Below are 22,839 nucleotides of genomic sequence, written 5' to 3'. Positions count from 1 at the left end.
TTGTTAACTTATTGGTATTTGCCTGGAAACAAAATTCACATTTTACTGCTGATTGCAGTGTAGAAACATTTCAAGAGGTTTTCTTCATAAGTGTCCTTTGCGTTTTGAAAACACCTTACCCTGGATGTGTGGGTATTTCATGAGGATCAGCAGTCCATATCGCAGTGTGGTGCTGGTGCTATCCGTCCCCGCCGTAAAGAGATTTAAAACTGTCATGTGTAAGTTGTCAAAGTGAAATTCTGTGTCTGGATTGTCACTTTCCTTAAATAGGATGAGAAAAATAAATCAACATTTTATCAATTGAAGATGACTGTTCATTATTTTCAAATAATTTCTTATTGAATAAAAATTAATATAACACAGGGTGGTTTCGGGGGGGGGGGGGGGGGGGGTGGGGGGTGATTGTGGGCAGAATTGGGCAATAGGTGGAAGAAAACCCACTATGGGACAGGAATCCATCCCAAGGCTCACTTAAGCACACACCAACACTGAACATTTGGATTCAGTAATTACCTATGTAACTTATTTGTTTTTACAGAAAACTGAAGTATTTGAAGACAAAACCACAAAGACTCAGGGAAAATATGTAAATAAACAAAAAAGCAACCAAGCCGTATTGGACTTGGACATGCTCAGACTAATAAACCTATCTTTATGAAGCACATACAACACTGCTCAGGTCATATGCCAAAACCACTTGCCTACTTGTTTCTTTGTTACTTTACATTGTTAATGTCTGGTATTTTATGTGCAGTTTATTTAAGACATTATTTCATTAACAAAAAATAACATTAGTTCCTGAAATTTGTTAAGTGGACTGACTCCCCAGAAATAGAAATGCATGGTGACAATTAATAAGAATGTCAAATAGTCAAAAAATCCCATTAAATGAAGGCATTGCTTTACATCCATATATTGATGTTTCTTTGAAGACAACTACTTAGCAAAGGCAATTCTTTTCAATTATTTTATCAGGTTGATTGTGTTTCCAGACACAAGGATAGAAAAGTTCAGTTTGTTTAAAATGACCCACCAAAGGTAATAAAACGCATTGCAACAAAGAGCTGAAAGAAAAAACCATTTAGAAAATCTAAGAAGCATCAACTGCTCCTTTTCCCTAATTTGTTTTTTAAGACCGTAACAAAAATATAATACACTATTTTCAACACTCAGTAAAACTTCCCATCCAAATTCAAGTCATCAACAATATAGTACTTGCGAGTTTTTATCCATCGGCCATACAGTAGCTCAACATGATCTGTAGTAAGTGTTGTGTTAACTGTCATTATTCTGTATGCATGAAAAAAATCTTCATATACAAAAGTGGACTTCCATACTACAGTAGGCAGCAGAGTGGCATGCCCCAAAATGTAAATGTCTAGCACAAGAGTCAACATGGAAACTTCTGAAAATTCTTACAGCTGACTAATTAAAATTGATTATCTTAGTCCTACTAAAATGCAGATTTTCAAAGCAATTTGTGTCATTGAAGATAAAGTGTTTGACATCTGATTATTATGTGGGACTGACTTATTAAATCTTGTTTCTGCCAGTGCTGTACAAGTTCCTTCCTGTTTCTGTTTGCTTAATCCCAGAATCAAGTTCAGTCCTGCCTGCTCACAATGGAAGCACTAAAATGTCATCTTCTGCTACAATGTGTTATTTCTTCACAAACATGGTATGTATGCATTTGCCATGCTAAATTGTGTTCTAATGTTAATTACTTTTTATAAATTTGGAAAATATAAATTAAAAAAACTATTGTCTTCTCTGGCGCTTTACAATAGAGAGTATGGGGCAAAGAGGAAAAGTTTAAAAACATACCAAATACACCCATTTTTTAAGCCAAGACAGATGTTGAGTATTGATTGGCACTTTGTGTTTCCGATACATAATAAGGAACTATCTGTCAGGAAGAATGCAGTTTGTGAGACTCAAGGACTGTGTTTCTGATATGGATGTCAGCAATTCTGGAGTACCACAAGGAACAGTCCTGTTTCCTTTACTCTTCACTTTCTTCACATCAGACTATAAATATAACAACAGGTCATGTCACTTGCACAGATTCTCAGATGATTGTGCACTCATGGGGTGTCTTGATAAACGGTAAGAGACAGAGTATAGGAGTCAGGTGGAAAGGTTTGTTTCTTGATGCAAAAAGAATTGTCTGAACCTTAACATTAGCAAAACCAAGGAACTGGTTATTGACTTTCATCGCACCAAAGAACCTCTATGTCTGGTCACTATTCAAGGAGTGGATGTAGAGATGGTGCACTCATACAAGTACTTGGAGGTCCAAATTAATGACAGGTTGGACTAGTCTCAGAACAGAGAGGAATTGAGGAAGAAAGGGCAGAGTGGGCCTTTTTCCCTTAGGAGACTGCATTCCTTTAATGTGGGAAGTGAAATCCTTCACATCATGAGGACTTTCAGACAATGAATTATTCAGCAGAAGCATATCAAGAAACAAGACTAGAGCTCCTTTATACTAACAGCAATACACTTGCATAATGCCTCACTGGGACTGTGACAACCAAGTCATAACTTTTCTCTTTTTTGAATTTTTTATCATTATATTCATTGTAGTGTGAGTTCAGACCAAAGTGTGCGTATATTTATTTATGTACATAGCTACCTATTTATGTATGTATGTATGTATTTATTTAAAGACCTTCTGTAAAAAAACAAATTCCCTCTGGGGACAAATAAAGTTTTATTAATCTATCCAACTGCTTGGGTATGACAATCACACCATGAGTCATTTGTACAGTGTGTTCTTTCAGAGTCAAAGAAGGTTTATCCTCAGATGCTCCAGTTTTCCTGTCTCATGCAATGACACGCATGGTATCTGTCGATTCTACATTGGCTTCCCTGTGATGGGCTTGTGCCCTATCTGGTGTCTCTAAGAGGGTTTGAAATTGTTATAAGATTACAAACAGAGAAAATTATTAATAAGTTCATGAAGCACATTATAAAACAAAACCTATAAAGGTAATCCAGCTTGTCTAGTTTAGTTCAAATCATTTAAAGTTCATATAGCTGAACCAAGACTTCTAATTAAAATTTGGCTTCATCTCAACCCCAGCAGATCACTGGCCTACTTTATCCTTAGATATTGGATTACCTGTTTCATTTTGATGAGGAAGCTGTCTATAAAATCCCTGGGGTTGTCGCTAATCAGTGTTGCTTGGTGCCTGTCAATCATTGCTGAAATAAATTGCTTAATTTCATTCAGATTCGTTAGCATCTTGTTGAAAAATCCTGGTATTATTTTAGTGAATATTGGAAACATGCCATATAGCTGGTAGCAAAAAAAAATAAGAGAAAAAGTAGTCAAAATCAATTGTTTCAGGTCTCATATACATACAGTAGACATAGTTAAACAATGAATGAACATTCAGACATTCTTACCATTGCAAAAGGGCTGCTGAACAAACGCTGATTTTCATTAAACAGAGACAGCATGCCAATAAAATTTTTATCTTGGTAATCAAACCGCTGACCAAACACAAGGGAGCAGATGACATTTGACACGGCCCAACTTAAAATGATGGTGGGATCACACGGAGTACCTTTGGGGAAAAGATAGTGGTTCAGACATAATACCAGCTCTTGAAACTATACAGGTTTAAAAAGATATAGTAAGGCTTTCAGGAAAATATTTGAAATTGAAAGCGGCTACTTGGACTGTGCAAATCCTTCAAATCCTCACTTTTCTACAAAGATTGTTAAAGTAATACTTCATCTAAATATAATACTGTTTTATATGTTACTTATCCCATGCTTATTTGTGTCTCAGCACATTACATTTATGTTTAACACTAGAATTACCAGAGCCTACGAAAAAACTCGTAAATCCGTCCCACCTTAAATCGCATCTTAAATCCGTTTGCACCTCTCCACTAGAGTCCTTTGTCATCTAAATGTGCTGATAAACAAAAGCTACTGGCAGCCAGCTATTCCATCCCCCCACCGACTTAGAACGAATTTCTCCTAGCTCATGCCTTGCCTTGATTTGATTACAGTATCTGGGATTGAAGTGGAGTTTTAGAGTGGAAATAATATAGTGTTATTTGGAATACACGCATTTCATGTGTGTTCCGTTCCGTTCAGTAGTCTGTGCAAACACATTTTTAAAACAGAAACGTTTTTCATATTCTAATAGTAAATTACAAAATGTAGGCATAAACTATATAACGTATGAAGCCTGAAGTCCATATATCAAAGAAACACTTTCACAAAAGGTACAAAGAAGAGAACACGTGCGCTGTTATTCAAAAATATAACTGCACAAAAAAAAAGCCGCGTTAGCATGCCACACTGACACTCTTACTGCAACCGCCGCGGTGGCGTAATGGTATCAGCTCCTGACTGGGAATCAGAGGGTGGCGAGTTCGATCCCGCACGGCTCCACTTCGAGAAGTGAACTGCTCTTATTCTTACAATTTCAGAATAACAACATAAATTTGATTTCAGTCTGTAACAGCCGGTGTAACTTATGAAACTGGTAAAGGTTAGCTTTTTTTTTTTTAATTCACTTTTCATTCTCGCAGTCGCATTCAGAATCAATCCATACAACCCCATCTGACATAAAGACGCGCTATAGGTCTGCAGTGTACCACGATGCATACTACCGCCCCCAACCCAAAAGGGTTCTGACACACAAACGCTGGCGAAACTGCCTTCTTCGTATCTCACCGTCACTTGAAATCAGCAGTTCTTAGCATTGCACCACGCAAGCTGTCGTATCAATCACCAACTGTAACTTGCTTTCTTTATTCTTCGGTTATACTCTTGAATAAAAATGCACTTTTATTTATGTGAAAACAGCTGTGTCAGATGGGGTTGTATGGATTGATTCTGAATGCGACTGCGAGAATGAAAAGTGAATTAAAAAAAAAAAAAAAAAAAAAGCTAACCTTTACCAGTTTCATAAGTTACACCGGCTGTTACAGACTGAAATCAAATTTATGTTGTTATTCTGAAATTGTAAGAATAAGAGCAGTTCACTTCTCGAAGTGGAGCCGTGCAGGATCGAACTCGCCACCCTCTGATTCCCAGTCAGGAGCTGATACCATTACGCCACCGCGGCGGTTGCAGTAAGAGTGTCAATGTGGCATGCTAACGCGGCTTTTTTTTTGTGCAGTTATATTTTTGAATAACAGCGCACGTGTTCTCTTCTTTGTACCTTTTGTGAAAGTGTTTCTTTGATATATGGACTTCAGGCTTCATACGTTATATAGTTTATGCCTACATTTTGTCATTTACTATTAGAATATGAAAAACGTTTCTGTTTTATAAATGTGTTCGCACAGACTACTGAACGGAACGGAACACACATGAAATGCGTGTATTCCAAATAACACTATATTATTTCCACTCTAAAACTCCACTTCAATCTCAGATACTGTAATCAAATCAAGGCAAGGCATGAGCTAGGAGAAATTCGTTCTAAGTCGGTGGGGGGATGGAATAGCTGGCTGCTAGTAGCTTTTGTTTATCAGCACATTTAGATGACAAAGGACTCTAGCGGAGAGGTGCAAACGGATTTAAGATGCGATTTAAGGTGGGACGGATTTACGAGTTTTTTCGTAGGCTCTGGTAATTCTAGTGTTAAAACTAGCATTTTCTTAAAGTGGTTTATTTAATAATATTTTATTAAAAGCATGTGTTTGGGATATAATGAGCATAAGACTGGATGACTAGACATGTGGATTATGTGACATAGGTAAAAGAAGATTTTTTTGTTTGCTGTTGCCCAGTGTTGGATCAATATGGATGCCTATTACATCAGAAAAGGTTAACTCCATTCTGCATCAAAACATTTTTTTTCTAATCAATTTTTTTATTGATGTCAAACAAATACTAACTTGAGATTAATTTTATTTTCAAAGCCATCATCAGAAATTGCATGCAGTAATATATTATATATCTGAAAAAACACATTTTTGGGTGCAGTATTGTGAAATTGTCAAGTGGTATATTTTACCAAAAAATCTTTTGACAATAAAACCTATTCATACTTTTCTAAATGAAATTCTATATATACACAAATTCTATATATTGTTTAAAGAAACTGATGCATGAAATAGAAAACTCATGTTGGCTCAGCATATTCATATTCTCCTTGTATCCGTGTAGGCCAGGGGTGTGCAAAGTCATTCCTGGAGGGCCGCAGTGGCTGCAGGTTTTTGTTCCAACCCAATTGCTTAATAAGAAGCACTAATTGCTCTAGAAACACTTCTGCTTCATTTTAGTTACCTCCCTCGTTAAGATTTTGAACCCTTATTGCTTATTTAAGTCTTAAACAGCTGCATTCTTGGTTTGTAATTGCTCCTTATTAGCAATAAGATGCAAATGACAAAAGAAACCAGCAGTTATCCATTTTGCTTGTTACCCTTTACGCCTGTGTGTATTTATCAGGCACTATTTGGTTTAATTAAATACTTGGAACGAAAGAGAAGAGAAAAAAGTGAAGGACTGAGAATTACCCATCCGTTTTACACTTCAAAATATTTGGATGATATCTTTAGAATGGAAAAAAAAAATCTAGGATTTGAGAATGACATAGCAGAGTTAAAGCACTAACAAGCCATGAAATGTAATTATTGGTAAGGATTGTTTTCTAATTAAACAACTGGGTTGGAACAAAAACCCGCAGCCACTGCGGCCCTCCAGGAATGACTTTGCACACCCCTGGTGTAGGCTTTCCTCCAGGTATTCAGTTCATCTCCAACATTATAAAGAGAAGCATGTCAGGCTAACTGGCAATTTTAAACTAGCTCTGTGTTAATGTGGGTGTGGATTTTGTGACTATCTGATAAACCAAAGAGGGCTGGCTGCTGCCTTCAGACTCATGCTGCCAAGACAGACTCCACACCTCCTGAATTGGACTAAACAACTTTCAGAACACTACAGTATGTCTTGTTAGCTTGTACTGTGTTGCACAATCTTGTGTTTAGTGTAGATAGATTCATGGGGTTCAAGTTGCACTCCAGCCATGAGTTGTTCCACTCAGTTCAGAGATACTAAAGAAAAAGCTTTAAAAGGTTTTGATGGCTTTCCTAATGCTAATTTATTTTAGTTACTTCTTAAAACATATGAAAGAGTGGTGACCCTTTTCTTAATCTACAATCACTGAGCATCTAAAATGTAAGTGAGGAAAATCTGACATTTTCTAGGAAATTAATTAGGTCAGTCAGTCATGTTATGGACACATCTATAAAGCGATAAAGAATGCCTGTGGTTAGGCAAAGGTTTCATCTGACACATTATGGTGAAATGCTCAAAAAGACAGAAAAATGTTTTAACCTGAATGTTTCCATCAGCACTCAACAAAGCTACACAGAAGAGACTGCACTCATTGGCTGTAAAACATGAAATTTCAGCTCAAGCTAAGGACCTTCAAGCATTGGACCCTGAAGTGAATGCAGCAAAGAATTCCACTGTGAAACAACTTTCCTCTGTTCAGGACATATAAAACACATGCTGCCATAAAAAGGCTAAAATATTATTAAATACCTCACTCATCTTCATATTATTTTTCGCCTGGCAAAAGCTGATCAGTCACTCTTAGTGAGAGATCTACATGCATACACATACACACACATTATCTGTCTTTACATACGATATGCTAATGTGGCTGTCCATTTGTCTGTCCAGGATTTTAAATCACTTGTAGTTCGCAAACCGTTTGACCTATTGACCTGATTTTTGGTACACATATACTACATGACATCTACTATCCGCTTTTGGGGTGATGATTGACCTTCCAAGGTTATTCCTCTTTTGATTTAATTTTTTTTATTTTATTGTAGAATCAACTCTCAGCAGCGGCCAGCAGGGCAGCCATGCAGTGCATCCACATGGGTGCCATTCTCATCCCTACCACCTTTGCTGTCACTTCCCCTACCTCTTCATATTTTAAATCATTCTTCAGGCAGATTGAAGACTTAAGTGCCAGCTAAAGTGAAAAATTAAAGAAAACGTACCAAGTAATTGCAACACAAACACTGACTTAATCAGTTTTAACACGAAAAGATGCCGACGAAAGAAGAGAAGAAATGGGCCGCTAGGGTGGAGAAAAGAAGAGCTGCTCAGGAAGCAACAAGCACATCAACCTCTGAGCAAGCGAATGCTAAACATACAGAGAAAGAGTATGAAAACTATGAATGCTCAAATCGAGTCTATTCACTGCACGTTGTCATGCAGTGCACCATTACTGGTATTATATATAAAAGCCAAATACCACTAACTCTCTCATCACGAAATCACCTGAACTGTGAGGACTTGGGACTTGAAATTTGGAATGCAGGTTACCCTTGGCCCATAGGTGCTCGCTAAGAAACAGTTTTAAAAATTTCGTGTTCCAAGCGTGAAATTTCTTAAAGTTTTTTATACCCGTCTGTATGTCTGTCCGCTTTTCATGAGAGAACTACTTAACAGATTTAGATCGGGTTTTTTCTATAATTTGCTTGAACATTCCGTTGATTTTGCAACATTGTCATCGCGCTAAGTATCATAGTTCGCTTGCAGTATTGATTTATTAGCACAAATCCGAGAGAGACTCATCGGGCTGCGGGAAGGGGGAGCGGGGCCCTCCTTACTCATGTGTCTGCCTCGGAGCGTAACTTTAACTCCGCTTAGTTAGTGAACGAGAGAACTACTTAATGGATTTAGATCTTTTTTTTTTGCTATAATTTGCTTGAACATTCCGGTTGATTTTGTGACTTCTCTCATTGCGCTAAGAATCATAGTTCGCTTGCACGAGTGATGTATTCACGCTAATCTGAGACAGAGGCTGCAGGCTGAGGGGAGGGGGAAGAGTGACGTCAGGAGTAGAGAGCTGGGCGGGGCCCTCCTTACTGTCCTGTCTCACTAATACGTGGGTGAAGCTGCGGGGGATGGCTAGTATTATATCTCTCTCTCTTTCTTTATTTTATATATTATATATATGCCATACACTTAATATCAAAATCTATAAGGAGCCATCCTTAGAGCACTGATATGACAAGAACCAACTGAAAGTATGAAGCAAATGGGTAAGAGGTATTAAACAGTGGATGTGCACGGCTGTGTGGTGTGTGATTGAGGTGTAGGAAGAAGCACTTTTCAGTACACTGGAATATGGTAATGGGTTTGAGTAAGATGAAGCAATATGAAGATTTGGTGAGAGGACTTTTTCTGACTAATGCATTAATGCTTGACACATCTTGCTCACACATTATAAACTTTGATACTGGCAATTGAGTTATTTTCAAAAAGGGAATTGCTCTAACTCAACCAAAATGGTGACTTTTGCTGTGCAGCTTAGGTGTTAGTTCAAAAGTTAACAAGTGTATAGGAGACATCTTGGGAGATGCTCCTCTGGAAATGAAAGTAAGCATATTGTTTTACTGAATGGGAGGAAGAAAGAGATTAGAAAATGGAAGGAGCAGTGATAGATTGGGGTGACAGCTGTCAAAGAAGAAGACATTGGTTTGACAGCAGAATATCCTTTGCTGAGAATTATTCCTTCATTTCTGTCCTCAAATAAAACATTAAAAGCTTAAAAAAAAAACAAACTCATAGCAAGTTTCATGTTTTGCAGCTGAAGGATCTCAAGCAATAACTTTAAGGGCAATTTCACAAACGTTTATGCAAAAAGATGTTTTTTTAATCATTAATTATAACCATCATTTTATATGTCATTTACAGTAGATGGCAAATGCTGAATGAGAATATTTTTCATTTATTATCTAGTTGTTTTTAATTAGACTTCTCCAATAGATTTTTTGGGGAAAAAGTTGGTGTCAGGAAAGGCAATCAGTCATAAAATTACATCAAAACCTGTGCTGGAGAAGTCCAATTAAAAATAGCTACAATAAATGGTAAATGAAAAATGTTCTTTTTCATCAAGGATACACTACTGTGCATATTCTTCATTCTAAGATAAGAAGTCTTTTGTATGGAGTTTGAATGTTCTGGCCAGACTGGACTCCAGTTTCCTCCCACTATATTTTGATATGCAAACAGAGTGAATTTTTGTGCATCTAATCATAACACCTTGCAACCCAAGATTCATATTGTTTTCCCAATACTTTGACTAGGAATAGGTGAATTTTTGAAAATTATCTAAATGTGGTCAGGAGGAGAGGATAGACAAGACTAGCCCATTTCCTCCATAATGAGATTTTTAAAAATGATCTAAATATGGTGATTGGGAGGGGACAGACAGGAATTGTCCATTTCCTCCATAATCAAATAAGACTTTTACATGAATATCTATGGAAATTCTTTTGTAGTAAGTGAGAGTATAATATATATCGTAAACTACTGCATAAATAAGCACTTGTAGTACTGGAGTAGTTTCCACTGACCAAAGCTTTTATTGAGACTTCTCTGCAAAGCATGGCAAACCAGTCACTTTAACTTTCAAATTACTGTTACAAAACAGAAAGTCTCCAACCTTTTAAAATATCTATCCTGTGGATGGCACCATAAACAGCATTCAGAGATAACAAAAATAGATAAGTAATGCATTATATTTTCTGTAATTTTAAGTTAAAGATCTGTTTAAATTATTTCTGCCTTCCCTGTGGCAATCCATACGACATGCCTCACCTTTGGTTTTTCTGAATTCTTCTGTCAGGTTTTTAGCTTCCTCTTGAATCCAGCCCTCGATGCTGCTCTTTCCCATTCCAAAATCTCGTAGGGTTGACACAGAGAAGCGGCGGAGTTGTTTCCAGCGTTCTCCATTACTTTGTGCCAAACCTGCAAGAGATTTGAGAGTGCTACCAAGAATTCATCTGAGCAAAACAAGAACAAAATAGTTTTTCCTGGCATCACAATAAATGTTATAAGTGTTATGAGCAGGTAAATAACCATCCATCCATTATCCAACCCACTATATCCTAACTACAGGGTCACGGGGGTCTGCTGGAGCCAATCCCAGCCAATGCAGGGTGCAAGGCAGGAAACAAACCTCAGGCAGGGAGCCAGCCCACCGCAGGGCACACACACACACACCAAGCACACACTAGGGACAATTTAGAATCGCCAATCCACCTAACCTGCATGTCTTTGGACTGTGGGAGAAAACCGGAGCACCCAGATGAAACCCATACAGACACAGGGAGAACATGCAAACTCCCAGGGAGGACCCGGGAAGCGAACCCAGGTCTCCTAACTGCAAGGCAGCAGTGCTACCCACTGCAGCACCATGCTGCCTGGTAAATAACCAGTTCACATTAATTATGTTTCTTTTTTTATTTGCTGCTGAGAGGCTTAGCACTCCAAGCTTGAAACTTTGAAGTTGCATAAAATGTTATTCTGTATTAAGGCAAGAGATTTCAAAAATATGCCAGTGAATTTGTATTGGACTTCTTCAATCTTCACAGATTTCTACAACATTACAACATGCTCTGTTCAAGGTAACTTAATGAAAATTTAACTTTCCAGACAAATTCCTTTGAAGAAAAACTAACAAATTTCAACAAAAACTGTGCACTGGGAGCGGAGTTGTTTCATGTGGACATTCACACAGACATAAAAGCAACACACAGTGGTTTTGCGAATATATATGCAAATTTTCCTAACAACAAAAATGGTGGTTATCAACTCAACGTTTTTTGTTAAGGATGGCATGGTGATGCAGTTGTAGTGCTCCTGCCTCACAGTTAGGAAACCGGTGTCCTCATCCCAGGTATTCCCTGAAAGGAGTTTACATCTCCTCCTCATGTCTGTGTGTTTCCTTCAGGTGCTCCAGTTTCCTCCCACGTTCAAAGGACATGCAGGTTAGGCAGATTGGTGATGCTAAATTGGCCCTAATGTGTGTATAAAGTGCCTTGTAATGGGCTGCCACTCTATCTAAGTGTTATTCCTGCCTTGTGCTCTGTGATTTCAGGGATAGGCTCCACCTGCCCCACAACCCTGCACTAGATAGACAGGTTTGTCAAATTAATGGATGAATGTTTTGTATTAAGGTTTTTTTAAGTATACTAGTTATGTATAAATTAATTGTTGTGGACATCATCACGCATTAATTTTGCTATGGATGCAACCTTTTTGGTGTTGCTTTGAATACGATATCCAAATGTTAAATACTGAAGAAAAGACTCTTGATAAGCGCCAGTCAAAGAAAGAAAGAAATTAGACATTTAAAACGTTTGTGTGTTTTAACTCTGTGTGTGTGTGTTTTGTTTTGGCTTTAATGTTAAAGTATTTGACTTTCTTTACTAATATTTTCTTTATTGACTGTTCTAATGATAATCCTCTTAAATTAATCTTCACCGCTGCAGTACCAAAATAAAAAAAAAAATCTAAGTAGTATGGACAATTTATGTGGATGCCTTAGAGTAATGTTTGACCTCTGAAATAGAGCAGCTATGGAAGAAATGAGAAATTTACAGGATGCTAAAAGTGCTGTGGCAGCTCAGCTAATATGCACAGCAGAACATAAAATTTTAACTGATGCCTAAAAGCTTTGCTACCAAGGTTAAAATTCCAAAGGTTATTTCTGGAATAACCATGTGCTATGTACACCATCAAAACACCCCCACAATTTTGATGTATGTGAAAGGAGAGCAAGAACAATGAATCATTGAATTTGTTTTGTATCCAATTTAGTAAGGTCCAGACAGGAATTGGTTTTGTATAGCAGCTTCCTTAATGAACTTTTCAAAGGATTGCATTATCTGAGAACCGATCTGAAATCATAATAAGCCTTTTGGATGTAGGGCTTTCTTGATTGGGATACCATTGCCTGTTTCCATTCATTGTAAATCCAGAGACGTCTGAAATGTGAACTGGAATACTGGGCAGAATTGCTCGGCCTTGGACTCAAGTGGGCTCCAGTTTTTTCAGTCTTGACTTGTTTGTTGTTTTTTTTTTTTCAGTTTGTTTAATGGACACTTTTAGAGAGATGACTCTCAAAAACCGAGGGATAGTTTTTTTTAAGCAAAACCCTGTGCCTTAAACCTTAAATGGAAATGATAGTCACGCTTAACTCCTGCTAATTACACGAGTGCTGTTGTCATTTTGAAACTTGTGTACGTTGTTTGGTAGAAGTGCAGAATGCAGAACTTTCATGCATGCATATTGTGTGCATACTCCTCACACTTTATGGCACTCCCCAATATGCTTCACACCCGAGTGAATAACTTACAGCAGATACACGTCTGTGTTATATCACTACCTGATTGATACTCCAACTCTATTTACTCTCTATTTAAATTAAAAACAAAAAAAAACAAAAAAAAAAGAACACACCACACAACATGCAGTACTTTTGAGGGATTCAATAGCCAACCATAACGCGAATATTATGAAAATATTAAGATTGTGTATTTACTGGTGAATTAAGCAAGGCATACTCCTTGCTATTTACAGTGGATCCAGTAGTGACAGGGACAACCTGAGTATATAACACTGATCCCTCACATCCCAGGCTCTGATCCTGATGGGATTTTACCAATTGCATTGAAAGAAATGAAAGACAGCATCTATAAACCCTTATTAAGTGTATTTGAGGAGTCACTTAAGAAAGAAGTACTGGAGGACTGGAAAGTTGCAAATGCAACTACAGTCTTCAAGAAGGAAGAAAAAATGAACCCTACTAATTACAGTGCAATAAGTCCTACTTTTGGCACCATATAAAATTATGAAAACAACAATAAAAAATAAAAATTTAACAGGTGCCTATATTAAAATATTATGCTCAATAACAGCCAGCATGGGTTTATAAGATAAAGATCTTTTAGATTTTTTTTAATAGGCAACTATTATAGCTAACAAAACCAAAGCATACACCATAGTTTATTTAGACTTTCAAAAAGCCTGAGATAGGATACCACATTGAAAATAAAATCTGAAACTAGAAGCTGCAGGCATCAGAGGTAACTGTCAAAACTGGATCTCAAGTTGGGTAACTGGCAGGAGATAAAGAATACACATAAGAGGGAAATGCTTCATGTGGAGTAAGAACATCAGTAGAGTCCCTCTGATTTCTGTCTTGGGAATCTTACTTTTTCTGATTATTGTTAATGACATAGGTTTTGGTATTATTAGTAAACTTGTGGATTTTGCAGACGATACTAAAATTTGGGAATATCAGACACTGAGTAGGCAGCAAAAACAATTCAAGAAGACTTGGGTAAGCTTCAGAACTGGACAAACACTTAGAAAATTCAGTTTAACACAGAAAAGTACAAAGTGCTACATGTGGGCAAAAGGAATGTCAATTATAAATACAAGATGGGGACATGTCCTAAAGAAAGTAAAAAAGGATTAAGGGGTTTATGAAGACAACATTTTCATTATCTAAGGAATGCATAGAAGCTATTAAAAAGGCAGACAAAATGCTAGGTTATATCATAAAAACTGTTGAATACAAATCAAGGGACTTTATGCTCAGATTACATGATGCACAAGTGAGACAGCATCTGGAGTATTGTAGGCAGTTCTGGCCACAGTGCTATAAGATAGACATAGCAGCACTTGAAGTTGTGCATAGGACTTAAGAGCATGTCCTACTGTACCAGACTTAAAGAACTAAACCTGTTTAGTCTTGAGCAGAAGAGTCTGTGTGGGGACCTAATCCAGGTCATCATAATTCTCAAAGGCATTGATGAAGAAGATCCAGCAGAATTCTTTCAACTTAACTGTGAAATTAAAAAGAACTTCTTGACTTGGCAGTCCTGTTCACAGTTAGGCTTTATGTAGACATATTGCTGTTGGTATAAAGGAGCTCCTATAGTGTCTGATACACTACTACTGAATAATTTGTTGGATGAAAGTCTTCAGTGTTAGTGTGTCAGAGAGAGGATGTGCAGATTGTTCATAATGACACTCAATTTTGTTTTAATTCTCATCTTTATTATGACCTCTGGGGGTCCAGTGTGTCTTATTATCAAGCCTTCTTTTTAATTAGCTTCTTAATTTGGTGGGCCTGAGGTGTTGTTACCAGTCCAGCACACCACAGCATAGAAAATGGCACTGGCTAACACAGAGTTGTAAAAGATAGGAAGGATGACAATTCTCACATTAAACAAATGCAGTCTCCTAAGGAAGAAGAGCCTCCTCTGCCCTTCCTCATTTAGTTCCTCTGTGCTATGAGACCAGTCCAACCTGTCATTAATGTATACCCCCAAGTACCTATAGGAGGGCACCACCTCTACATCAACTCCCTAAATCAGCGTTTCTCAACCTTTAAGTATTTGCGACCCGAATTTTCATAACAGTTTTAATCGCGCCCCTAACATTGTTTTGAAAGGAGCCCATTAATACCAATTTGTTCTTTGTTAATTAATGATATATCATAGATGCATATTTTATTATACCTACTTAACTTTTTATCGACATTTATCTAACTCTATATTTATTTTTCTAGTATCAGAATTTAGTTTAAGTTAATTTGTTTTGGTTTCAATAGATGTATTTTTCATATTTTCGATTCTTGTTTTCTTTTTTTCACATCTTCACGCCCCCACTAGGGGGGCCCACCCCACAGTTTGAGAACCACTGCCCTAAATAGTGACCGCACATAGAGAATCTTTGGTGTGGCGAAAGTCAATATCCACTTCCTTGGTTTTGGCGATATTTAGTTGCAGACAATTCTTTCTACACCAAGAAACAAAGTTCTCCACCTGACTCCTATACTCTGTCTCACTGTTTGTTAAAATATCTTTTTTTTTAGGTTAAAATATCTGACATGATTGGTCTATGTTTTTAATCTTCAACCATCCATCCATTCATTATCCAACCCGCTATATCCCAACTACAGGGGGTCATGGGGTTCTGCTGGAGCCAATCCCAAACAACACATGGCGCAAGGCAGGAAACAAACCTCGGGCAGGGAGCCAACCCACTGTGTGCGCACACACCCATACACCAAACACACACTAGGTACAATTTAGAATCACCAATGCACCTAATCTGCATGTCTTTGGACAGTGGGAGGAAACCCACGCAGACACGGGGAGAACATGCAAACTCCTAACTGCGAGGCAGCAGCGCTACCCACTGCGCCACCATGCTGCCCCTAGTCTTCAACCAACAAAAGTTAAAATTTCAAAATGTATGTGTAGACCAAGCATGGCACCAAGAATCTGGACTAAGGACCATCAAATATCATGTGACGCTCCCTCATCTATACCATCAGATTTGCTAATAATTACTGGATTTTTGGAACTTTGTGACAAAACACCGTGCCACATATCAATCCCACACAACATATTTCAGATACCGCCTTAAAGTTTTTTTGTCTGGCTGGTGTAGATTCTTACTATCCACTATATACACTTACATATTTAAAACTGCACATTCAACACAAGATTTTAACCAGGAATCTTCCTAGAAAAACACAATGGTATTTTTAGCACCCATATACTGTATATAGTCAGTTTAGAAACACCAATGGGATACAGGGGAGTATATGGTGTATAGGGTGTTAATGTGTTTACGAAGGACAATGTGGTTACTGCTTCTATCATTGTCTGTGTAGAGCAGTCATATTTTTTGCTGTGTTTCAGTGCTTTCTTCTGTACGCGTACTCCGTTACTGTCACCTCCAAAAGGTGCACATTCTAGGTCAACTGATGACTACAAATTGACCCAGCTTGAGTTTATAAGTAATTATAACTCACAAAGAAATGGTACGCAGTGCAGTCTTGATTCCTGCCTAGCTCCAAGTGTTGCTGTGCTAAACTCTGATTTCCCGTGGAGCAGATGTGGATAATAGATAGAAACTGGTCCAGTAGGAGAGTGTAAGCGAGTCTGACATGCCAACAACTAACAACGTGTTCCATCAGCGCAATCCTGTTGTTAATTTGGAATTTGCCACACACACTGTGTACTCATGACAATGTTGGGGCACATGTCAGCACAGAAAATGGATGAATGTATGTTTCTTGAAGTAAACTCAGTATAAAAACACATGTCCTACAATATAGTATTAAACTGGCATTTATAATTTCATATGTCAGAAAACTGTAAAAAGTCTGCATTAGAGAAAGCTACCCAAATTTGGTGTGTTCATAAGAAATGTAATGATTTACTTCATGAGGTAGAAGTACTTAATAAACAAGAAGAGGTGTGTCAAATATTTGAAATATTAAAAATGTGTGCTTCAAATTAAATGTTTAAAGTGTACATTTTCTTGATTGTAATAGAAATTTTTCACTTTTCACCATCAATATCCACGGAGTCACTAGTAAAAGATCAAAAACAAATAAAAAAAAAATTATAATCATTGACCTTGAATAGTCTAAAACAATACACCACATGATTATGTTTGAAAATTGTCATTTTAACCTTCTGCAAGTTGCTCTTAGAGGGCTAGGACCACCAGTAAAAAAAAAACAAATATCAAAAATATTATGTCTGTGATCAGTAATTTCAAAATAGCATAAAATGACACTCCACGTACCTGTATTACCAATCCCTTTTATTTTTTTTTTTAACGTTTCGAAAGGGAGTCGCTTTGGACCCTTGCCACCCCTGGAGTTGGTTGATGTGGCACCTGGTCTCCTTCTGGTTTACTCTTTATTACAAGGGTGTAATTTCCAGCACAAAATATTGCTTAAAAATTCAATTTCATCAGGTCTAGTGGGCCAAAAATAGTGTGGAACCCCAAAAAGTTTTAGGCATTAAGACTACTCGAGTGGCATATCATATTGGGGGCTAAGGGTGTTCTAGTACTTGTGGGGCAGATTGTTTGTTTGTTTGGTTTTTTTTTTGTCTGGCGCAAAGATTTTAAAACATTCATAAGCAACTCTTACGAATACAAAATCTGCAAATTATCTTTAACTTAAAAAGGCTTACCAAACATGTTAATTCCAATGATAATATGAGTATTTAAAAATATATTTTAAAAATTCCTGCACAATTATGGCATTACTTTTAAAATTTAAAAGTCCTGAAAGACTTACGGGACTTGTAAGGATTCCTCTACAGGATAGTTGAAACTCTGTTGAAACGGAAAGACTTACCATATTTTGCCATGTATTATTAATTTAACCAAAACAGCAGACAGATCAGATAATTCAATTACATTGTTGCTTAAAATGCAGAGAACTGGAAAACGGAAGGGATCGAATGAATCGCAAATATACGCGTCAAGCGATCTGCAGATTTGATATTAGTTTTGTCCTGTTTTGAACGCGAATATTTAAGGGAACTAACCCTGTAGCACCAAGATTTATTGGCAGGATTTAATTGCTGATAATGAGATGCTGTGAAATTTAACTAGTGTGATGAATCTAATGCATCCTAATATGGTTTATATTATTATTTTTTAATAACAACAACAACAACGTAAACAATCGATTGTCGCTACTCTGCAGCGAAAACCCTTTGACCCTGTTAATAGTTGCATTATCAGTAACCAATGGACGTTGATCACTGCAGGACTTGACTCGAGCCGCCCCTCAGTACTGGACGTTTCTATTGGATGTGTATTATGCAAAGATCGCCAGCTGTTTACTGATCTAGAAAAGCACCCCTGCACCAATACGTTTATCGAGTACGTATATCAAAGTTGACATGAAATTCAAAATGTAGGAAGCGGCAGTTTCGAGGCTATAGTGCCGCACAAAAGCTACCACGACTTGATGTTTTCTTGTTTTGACTTGGGGCATCAGTTAGGAGAAGTGCAATATTCTTACCAAAGTCGAGTTTAAGCATATCAACCACCGGCGAGTGCGCTCTCCCAGCAAACACGTCAGCCTGTTGCACCAGAGCCTCATGGACCGCTTCGAATCCGACAAGAACCAAGACTTGCCTTGACCCCACGTGCACCGTCATCACAGGTCCATGCGTCTCTTTCAGCTGAGGAACAGAGAACAACAGAAGTTTTCGAAAACGCCTCTTTCGTGGATATATAGAAATAACTCAGCTCTGAGCTGAAAAGTATTCCACCTTCATAAAACTTTCGTGGAGTGCCCTGAGGTTCAGTTGCAGCATGTTCCCAATTAAAGGAAGTGGGGTCGGTCCCGGTGGCATCCTGTTGTAGCGAGAGGAGTCTTTTCGAAATACAAGGAACAGCAGACCCAAGATGATAGCTGCTAAAACCAGCGTCCCAAAGAGCTCCATAGCCGCTCACTCAAAACTGTAAGAATAAAAAGGCAGATTTATAAACGGTTCACGTAGCAGCCCTGTCAAAGGGTATTTCCGTCTCTCCGTGTACTTCTTAAGCACCTCCTGGTTCTTTAACAGCACGCTTAACTTTAATGAAGTTTTGTATTGACCAGTGTAGAGGAAGAGTCCTACACCTCAGATCGAGGAATTTTTATATTTTATTTATATTTAAATGTAGCTGATATAAGTGAGACGATGTTATTATGCTGCTCACCTTTCTATGTACTGTAACCGGAGTTTAACGCGATCGGAGACTGCTGTCTTTTCCTCATCCGCATCCGGACGAGTGCTGTTTATTATTTTGTGTTTGTCACGCAGGGGCGTGGCCAGCTTTCCAAATGGGGGACGGTCTTTTTTTTTTATTAAAAACTGGACTTTTTAAATTAGTTTACCGCTTTATTCATTTTTAACATATGTTAAATACTGTATTTCCACCGGCATAAGGAATTCTTGTAAAAAGATTTAAAATAAATAGAAACCTAGATACTGAAACAAGGACATTTACTTTATATTACAGTATATTAAGCGCATATAGTTTTGTTTCTCACACTAATTCTTAAAATGATCACATTTAGTGTTACATCCAACACAAAATGCAGCCAGTGTTTTTGGTTATAATTGAACTTAAACCTTGTGAAATAAAGGTAAAATAGAATACAATATATGATAATATTGAAATATTATACCGTCACACTTTCTGACATGGAAAACAGGGGCCTGTTCCATAAAGCAAGATCAGTGCCAAATCCCGTTCAAGTAAATCAGGATTCACGGAAATCAGACTGATTTTGTTGCAAAAAAACGGAATTAAGCCAAATCTGTCTTTCAAATTAAACCAAGAATCATGAGATCCATGAAACCAAAGATATGGATAACTCACTAATCCTGCTTTTTAGGACAGGGTCTGGATTTGCATTTTCCAGATTTGACGAAATCATATCTTATAAATGTGCATACATAGTGCTTCTGCCTCGCAGTTCGCTTCCCGGGTCCTCCCTGCGTGGAGTTTGCATGTTCTCCCCGTGTCTGCGTGGGTTTTCTCCCACAGTCCAAAGACATGCAGGTTAGGTGGATTGGTGATTCTAAATTGGCCCTAGTGTGTGCTTGGTGTGTGGGTATGTTCGTGTGTGTCCTGCGGTGGGTTGGCACCCTGCCCTGGATTGGTTCCTGCCATGTGCCCTGTGTTGGCTGGGATTGGCTCCAGCAGACCCCCGTGACCCTGTGTTTGGATTCAGCGGGTTGGAAAATGGATGGATGGATGGATGTGCAAACGTGAAAGAGTCCCAAACCCTGCCCAGTTGCCACTGTGAAGCAACCATATATAGCCTATGCTAATGAACCTCATACAGTGCATCCGGAAAGTATTCACAGCGCATCACTTTTTACACATTTTGTTATGTTACAGCCTTATTCCAAAATGGATTAAATTAATTTTTTTCCTCAGAATTCTACACACAACACCCCATAATGGCAACGTGAAAAAAGTTTACTTGAGGTTTTTGCAAATTTATTTAAAAAAAAAAATTGAGAAAGCACATGTACATAAGTATTAACAGCCTTTGCCATGAAGCTCAAAATTGAGCTCAGGTGCATCCTGTTTCCCTTGATCATCCTTGAGATGTTTCTGCAGCTTAATTGGAGTCCACCTGTGGTAAATTCAGTTGACTGGACATGATTTGGAAAGGCACACACCTGTCTATATAAGGTCCCACAGTTGACAGTTCATGTCAGAGCACAAACCAAGCATGAAGTCAAAGGAATTGTCTGTAGACCTCCGAGACAGGATTGTCTCGAGGCACAAATCTGGGGAAGGTTACAGAAAAATTTCTGCTGCTTTGAAGGTCCCAATGAGCACAGTGGCCTCCATCATCCGTAAGTGGAAGAAGTTCGAAACCACCAGGACTCTTCCTAGAGCTGGCCGGCCCTCTAAACTGAGCGATCGGGGGAGAAGGGCCTTAGTCAGGGAGGTGACCAAGAACCCGATGGTCACTCTGTCAGAGCTCCAGAGGTCCTCTGTAGAGAAAGGAGAACCTTCCAGAAGGACAACTATCTCTGCAGCAATCCACCAATCAGGCCTGTATGGTAGAGTGGCCAGACAGAAGTCACTCCTTAGTAAAAGGCACATGGCAGCCCACCTGGAGATTGCCAAAAGGCACCTGAAGGACTCTCAGACCATGAGAAACAAACTTCTCTGGTCTGATGAGACAAAGATTCATCTCTTTGGTGTGAATGCCAGGCGTCACGTTTGGAGGAAACCAGGCACCACTCATCACCAGGCCAATACTATCCCTACAGTGAAGCATGGTGGTGGCAGCATCATGCTGTGGGGATGTTTTTCAGTGGCAGGGACTGGGAGACTAGTCAGGATAAAGGGAAAGATGACTGCAGCAATGTACAGAGACATCCTTGATGAAAACTTGCTCCAGAGCGCTCTTGACCTCAGACTGGGGCGGCGGTTCATCTTTTAGCAGGACAACGACCCTAAGCACACAGCCAAGATATCAAAGGAGTGGCTTCAGGACAACTCTGTGAATGTCCTTGAGTGGCCCAGCCAGAGCCCAGACTTGAATCCGATTGAACATCTCTGGAGAGATTTTAAAATGGCTGTGCAGTGACGCTTCCCATCCAACCTGATGGAGCTTGAGAGGTGCTGCAAAGAGGAATGGGCGAAACTGGCCAAGGATAGGTGTGCCAAGCTTGTGGCATCATATTCAACAAGACATGAGGCTGTAATTGCTGCCAAAGGTGCATCGACAAAGTATTGAGCAAAGGCTGTGAATACTTATGTACATGTGTTTTCTCAGTTTTTTTATTTTTAATAAATTTGCAAAAACCTCAAGTAAACGTTTTTCACATTGTCATTATGGGGTGTTGTGTGTAGAATTCTGAGGAACAAAATGAATTTAATCCATTTTGGAATAAGGCTGTAACATAACAAAATGTGGAAAAAGTGATGCGCTGTGAATACTTTCCGGATGCACTGTACGTATGCAATCCACACCTGATGCATCAATTCGCCACAAATTGCATTTGAGTAGTCCTATGGTGCTCTCTGCACGATATTGTAGTGCTTCTTCTCTGCACTCTGGTGTCAGAGAAAGGTATAAGGTGCCAGCATCTGAGTGGGTAGCCAATATCACCTTTCTCATGTAATGATGTGACTGCTGTTACAATAAATTGTACAGCCCGTATAAAACACTGAGGGGTCAGCCAGTTACATCACCTAAAAGCCAGCCATCCTCTTCAGCAAGAACCTTCTGATTTAATGTTACTTTGCCTCAAAATCAATTAATCATGGGTTGAAGCAGGCCATCAAGCCACAGTGTTTATCAGTTTCATCTCAGCATCAGAGATGACTTGTTTGTTAATGGCACTGTTAACAAAAACAGTGTCCTTCTCACTAGGTTCCCTTATTGCAATATGAAATCTGTAAATTGCCATGATTATGACACTGCTGCAAATTCCCTTTTTGTGTTGGCATGTACAACCTTGTAGGTCATTTATGGCTTCCAGCACAGCATGCATGACAAAGCGGAAGCTTTTTTTTTTTTTTGTTCTTTATTTCGCCTTATACAATTTCTTGTATTAGGAAATTTGTTAGTTTTCACATACCCCTTGGGGTCAGAGTGCAGGGTCAGCCATTGTACAGCGCCCCTGGAGCAATTACAGGTTAAGGGTCTTGCTCAAGGGCCCAGCAGAGTAGAATCTCTTTTGGCGGTGACGGGGA

The 22,839-nt window shown here is 38.5% G+C and overlaps 1 protein-coding gene across 1 annotated transcript in view; it reads right to left on the bottom strand.

Annotated features, from left to right (window-relative positions):
• LOC114648052 (cytochrome P450 2B4-like) overlaps positions 1-19,421 on the bottom strand; it is a 34,838-nt gene extending 15,417 nt beyond the window's left edge. The window contains exons 1-7 of the mRNA XM_028796851.2: positions 19,327-19,421; positions 18,894-19,083; positions 18,641-18,803; positions 10,603-10,752; positions 3,412-3,572; positions 3,125-3,301; positions 120-261 (exon numbers count right to left, since the gene is read on the bottom strand). Of these exons, the coding sequence (XP_028652684.1) occupies positions 120-261; positions 3,125-3,301; positions 3,412-3,572; positions 10,603-10,752; positions 18,641-18,803; positions 18,894-19,067 (967 nt within the window). The 5' untranslated portion in view covers positions 19,068-19,083; positions 19,327-19,421. The remainder of the gene's footprint in view (positions 1-119; positions 262-3,124; positions 3,302-3,411; positions 3,573-10,602; positions 10,753-18,640; positions 18,804-18,893; positions 19,084-19,326) is intronic.
• Between the last annotated feature and the right edge of the window lie 3,418 nt (positions 19,422-22,839).

Source organism: Erpetoichthys calabaricus, chromosome 1 (assembly GCF_900747795.2).
Source record: "Erpetoichthys calabaricus chromosome 1, fErpCal1.3, whole genome shotgun sequence".
Classification (NCBI taxonomy): Eukaryota; Metazoa; Chordata; class Cladistia; order Polypteriformes; family Polypteridae; genus Erpetoichthys; species Erpetoichthys calabaricus.
Note: the sequence above shows the minus strand (reverse complement) of the source record. Positions and strands in the feature narration are given on the sequence as shown.